Source organism: Myxocyprinus asiaticus, chromosome 15 (assembly GCF_019703515.2).
Source record: "Myxocyprinus asiaticus isolate MX2 ecotype Aquarium Trade chromosome 15, UBuf_Myxa_2, whole genome shotgun sequence".
Lineage (NCBI taxonomy): Eukaryota > Metazoa > Chordata > Actinopteri > Cypriniformes > Catostomidae > Myxocyprinus > Myxocyprinus asiaticus.
The window spans coordinates 24,736,712-24,753,012 of NC_059358.1; the positions used below are offsets into that span (position 1 = coordinate 24,736,712).

At 39.3% G+C, this 16,301-nt stretch overlaps 1 protein-coding gene across 3 annotated transcripts; it reads left to right on the plus strand.

Annotated features, from left to right (window-relative positions):
* Positions 1-3,491: 3,491 nt before the first annotated feature.
* Positions 3,492-12,003, plus strand: LOC127452469 (FXYD domain-containing ion transport regulator 6-like). 3 transcript variants are annotated; one of them, XM_051717924.1, is made up of 10 exons: positions 3,683-3,948; positions 5,306-5,370; positions 5,662-5,688; positions 7,799-7,822; positions 8,242-8,265; positions 9,080-9,154; positions 10,182-10,215; positions 11,294-11,325; positions 11,408-11,436; positions 11,534-12,003. In XM_051717924.1, the coding sequence occupies exons 2-9, from the start codon at positions 5,319-5,321 to the stop codon at positions 11,416-11,418; spliced, it is 279 nt and encodes a 92-aa protein (XP_051573884.1). In that variant the 5' UTR covers positions 3,683-3,948; positions 5,306-5,318; the 3' UTR covers positions 11,419-11,436; positions 11,534-12,003. The 3 variants fall into 3 exon arrangements, with proteins under 3 accessions (XP_051573887.1, XP_051573884.1, XP_051573886.1); XM_051717927.1 differs by lacking the exons at positions 3,683-3,948; positions 5,662-5,688 and adding an exon at positions 3,492-3,554; XM_051717926.1 differs by lacking the exon at positions 5,662-5,688 and having other exon boundaries at positions 3,697-3,948.
* Positions 12,004-16,301: the final 4,298 nt, after the last annotated feature.

The window sequence follows — 16,301 nt, forward strand, 5'->3', positions numbered from 1 at the left end:
CACCAAAGTGCCCTCTAAGCTTGATGAGAAACTCTGGGCTCTGGGCTTAAACAGCTCACTGTGCAGCTGGATCCTGGACTTCCTGTCAAGCAGACGCCAGGTGGTTAGAATGGGCAGCAACATCTTCTCATCACTGACCCTCAACACTGGAGACCCGCAGGGCTGTGTTCTCAGCCCACTCCTGCATTCCCTGTATACACGTGACTGTGTGGCAACACACAGCTCCAATGCCATCATTAAGTTTGCTGATGATACGATGGTGGTAGGTCTGATCACTGACAATGATGAAACAGCCTACAGAGAGAAGGTGCAAACTCTGACACACTTGTGTCAGGAGCACAACCTCTCCCTCAACGTCAGCAAGACCAAGGAGCTTGTGGTGGACTGCAGGAGAAAAGACAGAGAACACAGCCCCATCACCATCAATGGAGCACCAGTGGAGAGAGTCAGCAGCTTCAAGTTCCTCAGTGTCCACATCACAGAGGAACTCACATTGTCCATCCACACTGAGGCCGTTGTGAAGAAGGCTCATCAGCGCCTCTTCTTCCTGAGATGGCTGAGGAAGTTTGGAATGAACCACCACATCCTCACACAGTTCTACACCAGCACTGTATAGAGCATCCTGACTGGCTGCATCACTGCCTGGTACAGCAATAACACCGCACACAACCGCAAAGCCCTGCAAAGGGTGGTGCAAACTGCCAGATACATCATCGGAGATGAGCTTCCCTCCCTCCAGGACATATATACCAGGCGGTGTGTGAAAAAAGCTTGGAGGATCATCAGAGACTCCAGCCACCTGAGCCATGGACTGCTCTCACTACTACCATCATGCAGGTGGTATCGCAGCATCATGACCTGCACCAGCTGAATTCGTGACAGCTTCTTCCCCCAAGCAATCAGACTTTTGAACTCTTGATCTCTCACGATCAACATACATCAGCACTGCACTTTATTAATCTTATTATCTCACACCGGACTGTCATAAATTATATTCTCTCTTAACAACACACTGGCAACGGACTATCAACCGACAGCCTGAATGTCAATACAGTACAATACAAACTACTGTATATTTGTTATATACTTTATATACTATTTTTATTGTATGTGTATTCTATATTATGTGTATGTGTGTTCTATATTGTGTGTATTGTATACTGTACATTGTATATTATTATTGTGTTGTGTAATTATGTGTATATTAGATTTGTAAATTGTGTTGTGTAAATCTGATGTTTATTGTAAATTGGTATATGTCTTATCACTGTCATGACTGCTATGTTGCTCGGAACTGCACCCAAGACTTTCACCCACTGTTGCACTTGTGCATATGGTTGTGTGACAATAAAAGTGATTTGATTTGATTTGAAAATGGCGTAGAATAGTGCAGAAATGTGCGGTTTGGGACGCACTTAATGTTTTTCTAGAAAATCAGTCCACTGTCGGCCATCTTTGGAATGCTCCCGGAAGGCTATTTCCAGTCATGCCAGCGCAGCTCAAATCTACTTGAATGGGGGAACATCAAAATCTCAAAAATGGTTGGTCAAGATAACGATCAAAGAACATATTTCAAATCAGCAATTAAATTTGATAATACTGGAATTATAAAATGTGCTATTTTACCTCAGATTATGCTAAACCGCAATTTTCCCGGCTTGTATAGCTAATGCACATGCGCGTTCTAGAACTGATTGACAGGCGATGTCTGTTTCCAAAAGGTGAATGGCTCTTTTACCTGTAAGGTGGGACTTCCTTTCTACATCATTTAACTGTTGTGTGCTAGAGCTTCTTGGTTGGGCATTCCAATTTCTCCCATTCATGTTGTGATGAGGAGGAGGGCGTGGCCGGGCCGTGAGGGTGCACGCCTGGCGCTGAGTAGCCCAATCAGCGGGAGAGAGATAAAAGGAGCCGGTGATGCTAGAGAGAGGGAGATGCACATGGAGCTGTGTGTGTGTTCGTGGTTGACATCTGTTATTATGTTCCAGTTTGATGTTATGTTATAATTAAAGTCTTGTTGAGTGTTGATCCGGTTCCCGGCGCCTCCTTTCCCGAACCCTGTTACACCGAACCAGGCAATGGAGGAAGAAGTGCCGTCAGAGAGCCCTCGCTGCTGACGGAGGATCGCGACGCTGAGGACTTATGATACTGTGGTACTGGAGCAGTTCGCCCGAAGGTGGAGGAGCCCGCTGCCGTCCGCCAGGAGATGAAGGAGCCCGCTGCCGTCCACCAGGAAGTGGAGAAGCAGCTGCCGGTCACTAGAGGGCGGAGGAGCCGCTGCCGTCCACCAGGGGGCGGGGGAGCTCGCCACCATCCGCCAGGAGGAGGTGCAGCAGCTAACGTCTGCCGGGAGGCAGGGGAGCTCGCTGCCATCCGCCAGGAGGAGGTGCAGCAGCTGACGTCTGCCGGGAGGCAGGGGAGCTCGCTGCCATCCGCCAGGGGGCGAGATCCAGTGCTATCGCCTGGTGTCGCGGAGGGCCGCTGCCTGGCTGGCCGAAGACCGAATGCCGGCATGGTTGGGAACCAGAGTTTTTTCTTTTCTCTGTCTCTCTCTCCGTCTCTTCCACCCTCTTTTCCCCTCCCCTCGTCCTATCCAGGTACCCAGGAGACAGGGAAAACCAGCCGGTGAGGACATTGCAAGTTTTAATCCACATTGCAAGGACATTGCAAGATCCAGGCATTACTCCACCCCCCAACCCCCCCCGCCCCCGAGTCCGGACCTTTCACCGGCCTGAATCGGGCAGTGGGGGTATGTGACAAGGAGGAGGGCATGGTCAGGCTGTGAGGGTGCACGCTGAGTAGCCCAATCAGCGAGAGAGATAAGAGGAGCCAGAGAAACACACACACAGAGCTCGACGTCTGTTATTTTGTTCCAGTTTGACGTTATGTTATAATTAAAGTCTTGAGTGTTGATCCAGTTCCCGCCGCCTCCTTTCCCAAACTCCGTTGCACAAGTAAATAGAAGTGGCCCTTCTCTGCTAAATAATCTCTGGTAGAAACCATACAGGGCGATTTGCTGCACCTCCGTGTTGAAAGAGTGTAAGCGCATTCATTAGTCTATTAAATTCTCTCACTGATTCACACTAGTCAAATGGCGCCACCATGAGTACCACTATATAAGCCTTGTAAGTCTGATTGTGCACATATAGCCTCAGTATAATAATGAGTGTTGGTTACCCTTTTCTCCGCTTGCATTTTTAAACCTGTTTACTAAAGAGACAAAACAGCAGTCTGTTGAATACAAGAAATGCAGTGGTTTTAAAAATAATAAATTAATCAAATGTTATTAAAATATATGAACTACTGTAACGTACACTGTAATTTTTTGTTAAAATGTGACATAAAACGTGTGATGCCACACACACTCGCTACAGAAAGAAAAACGAGATTCAGACAAGCAATCGGTATATTTTGCTTAACCTCCTTGGTATTGTGCAACAACAATATTTGTTGGAATTTGAGGAATTTCGGGAGAGGCTTGTAAACAACTAACAGGCAATCATTATCGTTATTTGTACTTCAGAGCACCAATCAAGATCTTCAACAGACTAAATGTAAGATTTAATATGTTCTACTTACATTGATTTACTACAGCAGAATTGCAATATTTCATGCTGATGCCTGCCTCCAAACTATGGATCAGGTCTAGGATATGAAGCAACACGACTTATAACAAGCTTCGTGGAAAAAGTGGAGGAGGAGTCTCAGGCCGCTACACAGGCGCGCGTTCGAACATCAGAAAATGTACACAACTATGACTACGCGTCGCTTGGGTTGGAAAGATTAGCTTTTTATAATCCCACTTGAGAAAATATTAGACTTTTGGAAATCAGCACATCACTTATTCTTTAGAAATTTAACAGAATACATAGTATCGTCGATTTGCCTCACTAAAAACCGGATTTTTTTGTTTTGTTTTTTTTTTGGCATCGAGCAGTAACGAACCTGGTAAGATCTTGTGCGGTTTACAGTTTTTTGTGTGTGTGTTTTTATAACCTGTATGTTCCACAAACTATGCCTTAACTATATGTAAACTAGGTAACTAACCACATGGCTGTCTTTATAAAACGATTCTGCAAGATATGTTATTATTGCAGTCGATGCACACACAAAGCGGGTGATTAAAAATAATGTGCAGTTTATAAACATGAATGCTTTTTCGCAATTTTTATTAACTTTATTAACTAATGCTGCTTTCTTTAACACCAGAAGAATGTAGTCTTGATTATATTGGCAGCTGGGGCACGTGACCATATATATCACATTACAGCTCCTTGAACGTTGTTTTGCAGAGTTGCTTGCATGTTTTTAATCACATAGGGGAAAGCATGTTTACTGTGAAGTAGGATTTTTATGTTAATAGGGCAGAAAGAAGCTTTCCAGCGACAAGTGAAATGTTTAGAAAGTGGGTTATTATGGGGGAGGGGTCTGTGTATGTGTGTCCCCCAGAATTTTAAGGAGCATTTGGGACTCCTCCTTGAGTTGTATGATATGGAAGAATGTTCCATTGGCGCAGCTGTGTAATAAGTTTATTTTACTGTGGTTATTCTGTACACAAAAATATGTGGAATGCAGAACAAGACTGACTTGAAGTACCGAACCGAATTCACCAAGATTAGTTGGTGTCTCCAATCATTGATCAGACCATTTGATTGTATATTTACATTATACATTGAGAACTACATACTAATGATTTCCCATTGCAACATTCTCAAGAGATATGCAAGTTGCTGCTGGTCTATTGGAGTTGCAGCTAAAACATCCACTTATGTTTGTTACCCATTGACCAAATATCATCTGAAACACCACACCCCATAACTCCTCACAGCCATGTGCCTGGGCTCCCTATCCCACCGTTTTGAGGTGCTCCTCCAAAAATAGAACCATTCCATGTTCTTAGCAATAGACAGAAACATGCGAGGGATATGAAATTGATCTTTTAGTGCAGGTTATTTTCAGCTCATAGAAATAGCATGTGAATGCTCCATCAGAATGAAATCGTCCTTATTTTCTGTTGTTCTAATATTGCCTGAACATTGTACAAAAGGGAGCATTTGCTGCAAGAAAGTTGAGTTAATCTGCCAGGACTTGAATTCAGGAATGTTTGTGGTAGTAGTTCATGAGATTCCTTCAACTCAAAATGTATTTTTTTGCAGTATTAAAAACAAATTTCAAGTATTGTTAGGCAAGCTGGACTGACTATGTGAGGTTTATTAAGTGTCCCACAAGAACTGAAGTATGCGTGTGAAATTCTGCAGGGATTCAAGACTGCCCAACCTTCTCTCTCATACTCTGTTTTTTCTAGTTTTTCAGACAAGATGGAACTTTCTGTCGCTGCTGTGCTGTTGTCTCACTTAGCACCAGCTCTGGGTGAGTGCTGTCGCCTTTTATTTATTTGCTTAAATTAATTTTTGAAATCTATATCTCTGTTAAAAAAAAAACAGATTTCTGCTTTTCTTTTCTGAAATTTTAATGTTTATACTTTTAAATATCTGTATGTTTAAAGTGAGAATTTGTACAATGCATTTATCTGTTGAAGAATGTGGTTGAACAAACTGATACACAAAGTTTCAGCAGAAATGTTATTGTACTGGCCATTTTGCACAGACTCTCCTTTAGACATTAACACTTTGGTGAATTGGCCTGTGTGTATGTGTACAGGATCAGCTTTTGGCAGGGAAATGCCAGGTAAGTGAGTAGAGGGCTAGAGACACGTTTCGTTGAGTGATTGATTTTAGAGTCGTCTGTGCTTCTGTCTAATGCTGTTTATGGCAAGGCTTGTTTGTTTGTGTTTGACAATGCGGAAAATTGATTGCCGTTTTCCCTTTTCTCTGCTTCTGAAAAACTGGACAATGCAGAACAGTTTGTGCTATTTTAGCTCTACATGTTTTTAGCACACTTAAATGATTTCAGAGTGGTTCCACTGTGTCGTGTTTTTGCTTCAACCAATCGCTTATGATTCCACCTTTCCCTGAAGGGTTTTTGGAAAAGTTCATGAAGTAACACTACTCTAGCACCACAAGGCTTGAGACTTTTTTTTTCTATGTGTGCCAATGCAACTCATTTTGTACCTAACCTTGGGTACATGCAGTTCTGTGATTCCATTTGGAGGAAGTTTTGACAATGAGACTTTTTAGATTGATTGACCTTGGACAATGTTAAAAATGATAGCTTTTACAATGTTTTCTAATGCAATTTGTGCACTTGTATTATTTTAAAAGATTTTCAGTACTGTGAACCTAGCTAAACCCTTTGGATTTCTTAGATTTTTTGGGAGATTTGCTGCATTCTCAGACTCTTGTGTTGTTGCCAACACAAACATTTGACTACACATTTAAGCACTGTGACACACACACAAACAGGCATGCATATACTCACATAAATACATATACACACGCACATACACAGCATTAAATGTTTTTCTTTTTTCCTCCACACAGGAATGTTATAAAGTATTTGAGTCAAGCTTTGTCATTTGTTTTTGAAAGGGATGAGGGAGAGCGAGAGGTCTAGAAATCATTACGGATAACCAAAGCCTTACAGTCAGACCATTCATAATGTCTAATGGGAAATTTGGAGCGATGCCTTCATTGTTGTTTACAGAGAGCAACCCCCTCTGAAAAATCAGTTTGGGCTTTTCAAAAACAGGAAGGGCTATTATCATTCCATTGATCAGATTTTGTTACCTAATACGGTGACATAATTGAATGTAACATTTTTGTTAAAAGTCTGTTTAATACCACTGAGAAGTCTTTGAGTAGAGGTTTTTGTCAAACATCAAAATGATCAAACATAAAAATTACAAAATATTAAAAGTTTTCTGGGACTATGAATTGAATGTCTTAAATTTGTGCCATCAGTTATATATGAAAAATTTTGCGTTAAAAATTTACGCAATTATGCCCTGACCTTTACTAAAAGTTTCATTAAACAACCACCCCCCCATGTCTGAATCGTCAGCTCACGGTCTTGTCTCGATTGGAGCGCACTCAAAGCAGTGTACAGCTGTCAACACTTTGCGTGGCAACAACTGAAATAAAATACTTTCATTGTGGGGAAACTTAGCTGTTATTTTCTATAAGATAAATAATGCCATTTTACTGATATCATTGTTTAGTTTTCTAGTTGGAGCCATTGCGTTGATATTGCTTTTCTCTTTTACTTATTTGTATATGAGGCCTTGAGGAAACTGAATGTAGTCGTATGATGTTACTTTGCTGTAATATTTGAATTGTTGTACTGATTCAGGATTCTCACGGTCATAGAAAACCTGGAAATGTCAGGGAATCAAACATTTTTGTTTTTCAGTCCTCAAAGTCATGCAAAATGAAATATGGAATACTTTTGTTGTTATGCTGAGCTCTAAAATATTTTATCAGCCCATTGCACTCTGTTGTATTCCAAGAAGCCTGTATGTACATGCACTTAATGTGTTTTCTTTCACGCTGCTCTTGCTGCAATAAAGTACTTTGTCTGTCTTTGCGTGCGTGCGTTTCTGTGTCCAAGCATATTTCCTGTTGAGATGTAGTGTGCAACAATAGTGTACATTGTGCACATTCTATAGTGAACTGGAATCTTGACAAAACAGTTTTATAGCTAGTTGTTTTAGAAACACAGTTTATTAACAGTTGTATAATTCTAAATTGCACGATTTCCCTTTTGAACACACTTAAACCAAGAACATAATTTAATACAGTAGTCTTGATAGTTTGGTTGACATAAACTAAATGGTCATTGCTTGGTTGGACAGCAGTTGAAGTAATTCTTGTTGTTGTCTCTCTCTCTCTCCCTCCCTCAGCTTCCACAATGGATGAAATTCATGGTAAGGATCTTATAGTATAGAATCACTTTTACATTAACAAAATGTCCAAGTGGCTTATTAACCTGTTTTAGCGAGGCTAGACCAGTCAACACAGGTTTAGTCTTTAGTGTCTTGAAAATGTTTTGTTAACATTACAAGCTTTTAGTTCACAGTGGTTGTGAAAATTTTTATGGAGTCACCAGGCAGTAAGCTTTTATCCTCTTACAATACATTCCATAGGGTTTCACCTAGTCCGTAGGCCTTCTGTATATAAGAAATGGCTTGTTTTATGCAGATATGTGGATAATATTATACCTGAGGCACTAGATTGTTCTTGTTATAATTGTCAAATTTCTCTCTTAATATTTTATCAGTATCTCTGAGCCCTTTTCACAGTTTTGACTAGATTTTCTTCTTTTTTTTTTTTTTTCTCCCACCAGAGTATGACAAGCCATTTCATTATGGTGAGTAGATGTACTATACTACTATATGCCTAGATAGTATATGTACTTGTATTGATTAATGAAATCTCTTGGTTGACCTCATAAAGCTGAATGACAAATAATGCTAGTATGGAGATTATTGCTACTACTCTGAGGCATTTGTATTTCTTTGTGTATTGTGAGCTTAGAGTCCTGTTATGAGTGTTACAGCTGCTCTGTATCTTTCCTTTAGTATGCTGAGAAATGTATTAACAAGGGTTTTTGAGGGGCAGAATGCACATCACCCTTCTCAGGAAACATCTGGGAAGTCAGAGGGATTTGCGTTTCCTCTTCTGTTTTTCCAAAATAGATGGAAAACAATCACCCCAAGGCTAAGCTTCTGTAAAGTACAGACTCTGATATATACCCCAGAATTACCCAAATTAACTTTCCATTTGTACTTACGTAAGATCTGTCCCTTTTACTATTAAAAGTCCAGATTCCTTGAAATTATCACAAGCAAACTACATTGATTTCCTGCCACTCAGAATGTTCTTCATTCAGCATTAATTGTGCTTTTTAAATATACTCTGTAGATCTTTATGGTTTGTGTATATTATGTTGGCCATAACACTCATAAGGGCTGATCTGTGTGTGTCTCTGAATGTGTATACTCTTTTCTCATAATGTAACATTGTATTTTTTAAGTTTTGCCAGGACTTTTAACTTGTAAATAGGAATAAAGATTCCATATAAGCTTAATTTTATTTGTGAAGTCTTATGCTGACACAATGTAAACATAATTCGTTTATGTATTCTTAAGTAGTACATGGTCTTCTGTTTATCCTCCTTTCAGATTATGAATCTCTGAGGATTGGTGGTATGATCTTCGCTGTCATACTCTTCCTGATGGGAATCTTTCTCATTATCAGTGAGTGCCAAGCCATCTGTGTACTGTGCTCTGTGAATTGTTGTGGGTCATGTACGTTAATCTGTGCATTGATCCACATGTGAGTTATTTGTCCTGTTGCTTGCCATGAGAAACATAGGAGTGTTCCTTTTAGAATGGCTTATAGTGTGTGACATTTGGTGAACATGTATCACATTGATTGTGGGGAAAAAAAAAAAACATTTCATCAAACAGAGACACTCTCAGAAAAAAGGGTACCGCTTAAAGTACAAATCCATCACTGGAATGGTACCCTTGTTTGGGTACATATTTGTATTATTAAGAAGACAATAAAAGTAAACTATTTTGTTCCCAGAGGAACAAAACATATAAATATGCCTTAAAAGGTATACAACAGGTCCTTAAGATGCAATTGTGTATCCAAAAAGAGTTATACATTTTAACTAGAGGTACAAAAAATGTCCCCTTGAGGGTCACCCCAGTGATGGACGTTGTTCCTTAAATTGTAAAAAGAAAAAATTCCCACTCTATACAGATAAGTCAATCTTGCACAGCATTAAAGAGGGTACTTTTGTGTTAATTTAAAATATGCCCTCACACAGAGATAAACAAGCCAAGGATCAGTTACTGGTATGGAGTGACTGGTTGCAAGCCAGCATGTCTTTCATATAAGTTTAAACATCTTTACGATGCCTAACACCGCACCCTGACTTATGGTGTTCCTCTAGTCTTGTGCTGGGACAGGCAGCCACCCTAACCCTTGACACTGTTACTCTCCCTCCACCAGACCCCATCAATTATTAATGAGGATCCCTGTTAGAGACTGACCTCACCAGTATACAGACTTTGAGTTAGATCACTGCTGGGGGGTTTATGCTGATGTACAGCTTGTAAATTACCAATAGGAGAATGACAACCTCATACACATTATTGGTTAATTATATTTCAGTTATTTTTAATTCCACATCTAAATGCATGTGAATGCATTTCAATTGTAAATTGATAAACCTCCAATGTTTGTGATCTAACTTCTGGCTTGCTTCTATAGGCCGGAAATGTCGCTGCAAAGGGAACAAATCAAAGTAAGTTTTCAAATGGTTCCCATGCATGTTGCACAACATGTTAAAGAAATAGTTAACCCAAAAATGAAAATTTGCTGATAATTTACTCACCCTCAGGCCATCCAAGATGTATCTGAGTTTCTTTCTTCATCAAAACAGATTTTTAGGATTTCTTTTCAGGCCTCCTCCTCTAAACAATGGAAGTGAATGTCCTCCATTTTTTGATGGTCCAAAATGCATAGTTAGGGTGCATCAAAATAATCCACACGACTCCATTCGACAAATAAATTTCTTCTGAACGCAAACGATTGATTATTTTGAGAAACAAAACAATACTTATATACTTTTTAACTACAAATGTTCACTTCTGTACATCTCTGTGACATGCGCTCGAGAGGGATGACGTAAGCTCGTTGGTAAGGTCACGCATCATGTGGAGGAGGAGTCAGGAAGCGCGTCATTGTTTACATAGTTTTTATTATTATTTGGAAATTATTTTTTATTTTATTTTATATTGTTATGAAATTGTTTTGGACTGTTTTGGTTTGTGAACAGCACTTGGTCTGTGCTCTGCAAGTTTCTGTTGTAAACAATGACGCACATCCTGCCTCCTCCACGTGACGTGTGACCTTACCAACGAGCTTATGTCATCCCTTTCATGAGCGCACGTCATAGAGTTGTACGTAGGCGAACATAGTTAAAAGTATGTAGTATACAAGTATTGTTTTGTTTCTCAAAATAATCAATCGTTTGCATTCAGAAGCACTTTATTTGTCGACTGGAGTCTTGTGGATTATTTTGATGCACCCTAAATATGCATTTTGGACCGTCAAAAATGTAGTACATTCACTTCCATTGTTTAGAGGAGGAGGCCTGAAAAGAAATCCTAAAAATCTGTTTTGATGAAGAAAAACTCGGATACATCTTGGATGGCCTGAGGGTGAGTAAATTATCAGCAAATTTAAATTTTTGGGTGAACTATTCCTTTAAACCAGATCAATAATCAGATATCACAATACATTCTCTTAATTTCTGTGCTGTTTGTAAAGCTACCAACTTTTAATTTGTTATTTTTGTTGTCTTTTCATCTGCTCCTTAGGCCAGTGGGACTTGATGCAGAGGCAGCCAGAGGTGAGTGTGCTCTGTTTAGTCTCTGTATAATTTGTGTCACAACATTTAAAAGAAACAGACATTAAAAGTATTTTTATTGCAGGTGCAAAATAAACAGAGGGGGGAAAACAGGTGACACTACCTCTACTTTTTTATTCTATATTAATGTTATGTATTCGGCATGTTCATCAAATCTATATACCTGTTGCTCCTTGGTTCCCTTTGACAGGAAGCATGGGATCCTAAGGAGAAATCAAGTGGAGTGTCAAACCTTTTGTAGACTGCTAGCCATTTGGAAGAAGGCCACCTGAGGATTTAGTTCTTCACTAGTGTTCCCCACAATTCTTTTTAATTTTTTTGTAACATCTTTGTTTCTTGCATACATGAAAGTATGTGCTCTTTTTAAAAATTGTAACTATTGATTCTCAGCTAGCACTACTTTGCCGTTATGTTTAATTCAGCAGCTGATATGTTTTGTTTAGAGATTTTTACTTTTTACAGTTTTTGACAGTATATGCACACTTTCATGTACTTTTCAGCTCTCATTGAAGTTTATGAGTATGAGTATACGTATGTGCAATGCTCACAGGCTGAAGAAATTACTAGGCCTTTTATACATTTTGTAAATTCTGTCACCTTTGCAGAATTAACAAATCAAACTGTAGAGTATTGTAGTTTAAATAAAGTGATTTCAATGGAGACTCTGTTAAGTGTTATCGTGAAAATGACATTACCCCTCTTGCATGCATTATGCGAACATTGTGCTCGGCACCTGTCCAAGTCTATCTCTCAAATTCAGCCTGTCTTATAAATAGTTGACCCTGTTATTAGTAATATTAGTACACACAATTTAGTTTTGCAGCTGTGTTTCTTGGCATTTGATGGCACGTTACTTTTTAGTAGTTGTAAACAACCCCTTGATTTTACAGGATGGTCAGTAGACTATTCAACCCTTAAATATGTTAAATATCAATGTTATTAGTTAGTAGGTAACGTGTGTATATAATGTAACATATATTAATGTATAAAGTCAAATCGGATTTTTTTTTTTTAGATTTTTCTTTTTTTGCGCAAAGATTTCCTGTCAGTCATAGACCTTTTTCAGTGTAGCGCCATATAAAATTTTTGGTGGGAAAAACTGGTATTTCTAAACTGATGTTGATCATTCAGCTGACGAAACATTGAAAAACAACAAATTATTATTATTATTATTTTAAAACAAGTAGACAAAGATGTGATCTTAGACCTTTACATGCCATGTAAACAGAGTTTATGTCTATCCCTCACAGCCTCATTTTCATTCCCATCAAAAATCAAATCTGGTGCTACTTTGAATAAGGTCTGTCTGCGCGCACACATACGTAGAAGTACAGAGCTGATAGTAAACCATCCACTTTTAAAAGCTTTCTAAGAAAGTTTTCCATGAACATCCAGGTCCTGTTCTTTCCTCCGACAGGTCCCAGTCCTCTTGTTGCATTAGGTGGTGTTCTGCACCAGGTGATGTGTGTTATGGTTCGGCAGTATTGTTTGGCTCGGAATCCCCACCGCATTGGTCAGTGTGCATTTAACGCCAGCGGCTTCCGGTAGCGAAAAGGCAGTAACGGTATTAACATTTAGTGGTATGGCATCTTACATTTTGGTGCCACTGACATATGGCGTTCAAAGTTGTGGCATATCCGGTTGTTGGTGCATGTGCCACTGAAATTTGAGGCACATCCGGTGGCATATCCGGTTGTTAGTGGCATGTGCCACTAACATTTGTGGCACATGCCGCTGGATTTCGTGGCAAATGCAATTGCGAGTGGCGCATGCCACTGTCTTGTGTCATATTGCCTCTGTGGTTGATACGTTCTTGAGGGTATGGTAGTGGTAGTAGCGATGTGGTGACATTTAAAATATTAGCTCATGTTTATTTGACATATTACTCATCAAAACTCTGTGACATAGTCTTTCCTACATTGTGACTCAACCCCATTAAGCCAATGTACTGCATACTTTTTTGCAGAAAGCACGACAAACAAGCACCACCTAATCGATAAATAAAAATAAAAAAATGTATTGTTTAAATTCTTCTTGGTCACACTGTAGGTTTCAGTTTTTGTTACTCTGTCTCTTGGATCAGTCTTTTAGACGCAGCCTTAAAAAAATCACATTTATTCACAAATTCAAACCCCATGTGCTTCTCTAAACACTAAGAGTGCAAAGACATCTGTGGTAGTCAAGTTCACAATGTACTAGTTTAAATGTTTATACAAGTAATATAAAGTGAATAATATATAATATATATATTAATCAATTGTTATTAGATATTACTCACCTTTATTTCTTGATCTGAATTTATATTGTCAAGACCAACACTTGCAGCCTTCTGTGTGCTAAAAAGACAAATGCAAAAATCACTAAGGTTATGACAAAGCATGTGGAGAGGCTTGGACCATGGTAGTGAAGCTCAGGATTTTCATAAAGGTATCAGCCAAACCCAAAAGAGGCACATCTTGGGTGTTATCAAATGCACTAAACTCCTATATAACTTATATTGTACATATCTGTTCTAAAGGTGCTTTTGTAGCTTTTCTCATCCTCAGCTAGACCATACAAATCTATGCCTATCTATGTAATATGTACACTTAACTGTACCTATCAAAAGTTTAAATGTGACTGTTTTTGCATCACTCTCACTGACTCCAGTACAATCAGTGTCTAGCCAACCCAACCTAAATTCCTTGATCTATGGTCAAAACATCTGCGCTATAACCAGATGAAACTAAACACAACTTTCATGTTAAACTCCATTTTTTGCACTTATTTATACTTGCCACAAAATGAAATGGTTTCTAGTCTCAGGGCTATCATTATGATAGACACATCGAGGAAACACCACTGTCATCAGGATTAAGTTCCTTTAAAGAACAAAGAATGCATTGCATTAATCATATAATTATGGTCTCAAAAGGTAACACCTTCCTGAACTTCACAACAACTAAAATGTTCAGGTTGATACCTTCAAGTACGATAGGCTTCGAGGAAAGATTTTTTTATGCTTAATCCAATTTCTCCACCAGCAAATGAAAATAAATGTGGGAAGCATGACAGCCTTAAAAAAATTAATAAATGTAAATATATATATATATATATATATATATATATATATATATATATATATATACACTATATTGCCAAAAGTATTCGCTCACCCATCCAAATAATTGAATTCAGGTGTTCCAATCACTTCCATGGCCACAGGTGTATAAAATGAAGCACCTAGGCATGCAGACTGCTTCTACAAACATTTGTGAAAGAATGGGCCGCTCTCAGGAGCTCAGTGAATTCCAGCGTGGTACTGTGATAGGATGCCACCTGTGCAACAAGTCCAGTCATGAAATTTCCTCGCTACTAAATATTCCACAGTCAACTGTCAGTGGTATTATAACAAAGTGGAAGCGATTGGGAATGACAGCAACTCAGCCACGAAGTGGTAGGCCACGTAAAATGACAGAGCAGGGTCAGCGGATGCTGAGGCGCATAGTGCGCAGAGGTCGCCAACTTTCTGCAGAGTCAATCGCTACAGACCTCCAAAGTTCATGTGGCCTTCAGATTAGCTCAAGAACAGTGCGTAGAGAGCTTCATGGAATGGGTTTCCATGGCCGAGCAGCTGCATCCAAGCCATACATCACCAAGTGCAATGCAAAGCGTCGGATGCAGTGGTGTAAAGCATGCCGCCACTGGACTCTAGAGCAGTGGAGACGCGTTCTCTGGAGTGACGAATCACACTTCTCCATCTGGCAATCTGATGGATGAGTCTGGGTTTGGTGGTTGCCAGGAGAACGGTACTTGTCTGACTGCATTGTGCCAACTGTGAAGTTTGGTGGAGGGGGATTATGGTGTGGGGTTGTTTTTCAGGAGCTGGGCTTGGCCCCTTAGTTCCAGTGAAAGGAACTCTGAATGCTTCAGCATACCAAGAGATTTTGGACAATTCCATGCTCCCAACTTTGTGGGAACAGTTTGGGGATGGCCCCTTCCTGTTCCAACATGACTGTGCACCAGTGCACAAAGCAAGGTCCATAAAGACATGGATGAGCGAGTTTGGTGTGGAAGAACTTGACAGAGTCCTGACCTCAACCCGATAGAGCACCTTTGGGATGAATTAGAGCGAAGACTGAGAGCCAGGCCTTCTCGTCCAACATCAGTGTCTGACCTCACAAATGCGCCGCTGGAAGAATGGTCAAAAATTCCCATAAACACACTCCTAAACCTTGTGGAAAGCCTTCCCAGAAGAGTTGAAGCTGTTATAGCTGCAAAGGGTGGGCTGACGTCATATTAAACCCTATGGATTAAGAATGGGATGTCACTTAAGTTCATATGCGTCTAAAGGCAGATGAGCGAATACTTTTGGCAATATAGTGTATATATGTACACACACACTACCGGTCAAAAGTTTTGAAACACTTGACTGAAAAGATTCTCATGATCTTAAAAATCTTTTGATCTGAAGGCGTATGCTTAAATGTTTGAAATGAGTTTTGTAGACAAAAATTATTATTAATAATTTAATTGTGCCAACATATTAATTTATTTCATTATTAAACTAAAATGTAATTAAAGTTTTTGAAATTGATGACATGGACCAAATAATAAAGAAAAGCAGCCACTAAGTGCCCAACATAGATGGGAACTCCTTCAATACTGTTTAAAAAGCATCCCAGGGTGATACCTCAAGAAGTTGGTTGAGAAAATGTCAAGAGTATATGTCTGCAAATTTTAGGCAAAGGGTGACTACTTTGAAGATGCTAAAATATAACACAGCTTTGAATTATTTTGGATTTTGTTTAGTCACAACATAATTCCCATAGTTCCATTAATGTTATTCCATAGTTTTGATGTCTTTACTATTATTCTAAAATGTGAAGAAAAAAAATTATAATAAAGAATGTGTGTTTCAAAACTTTTGACCGGTAGTGTAGAGTACTGTGCAAAGATTTAGGCACTTGGGAAAAATG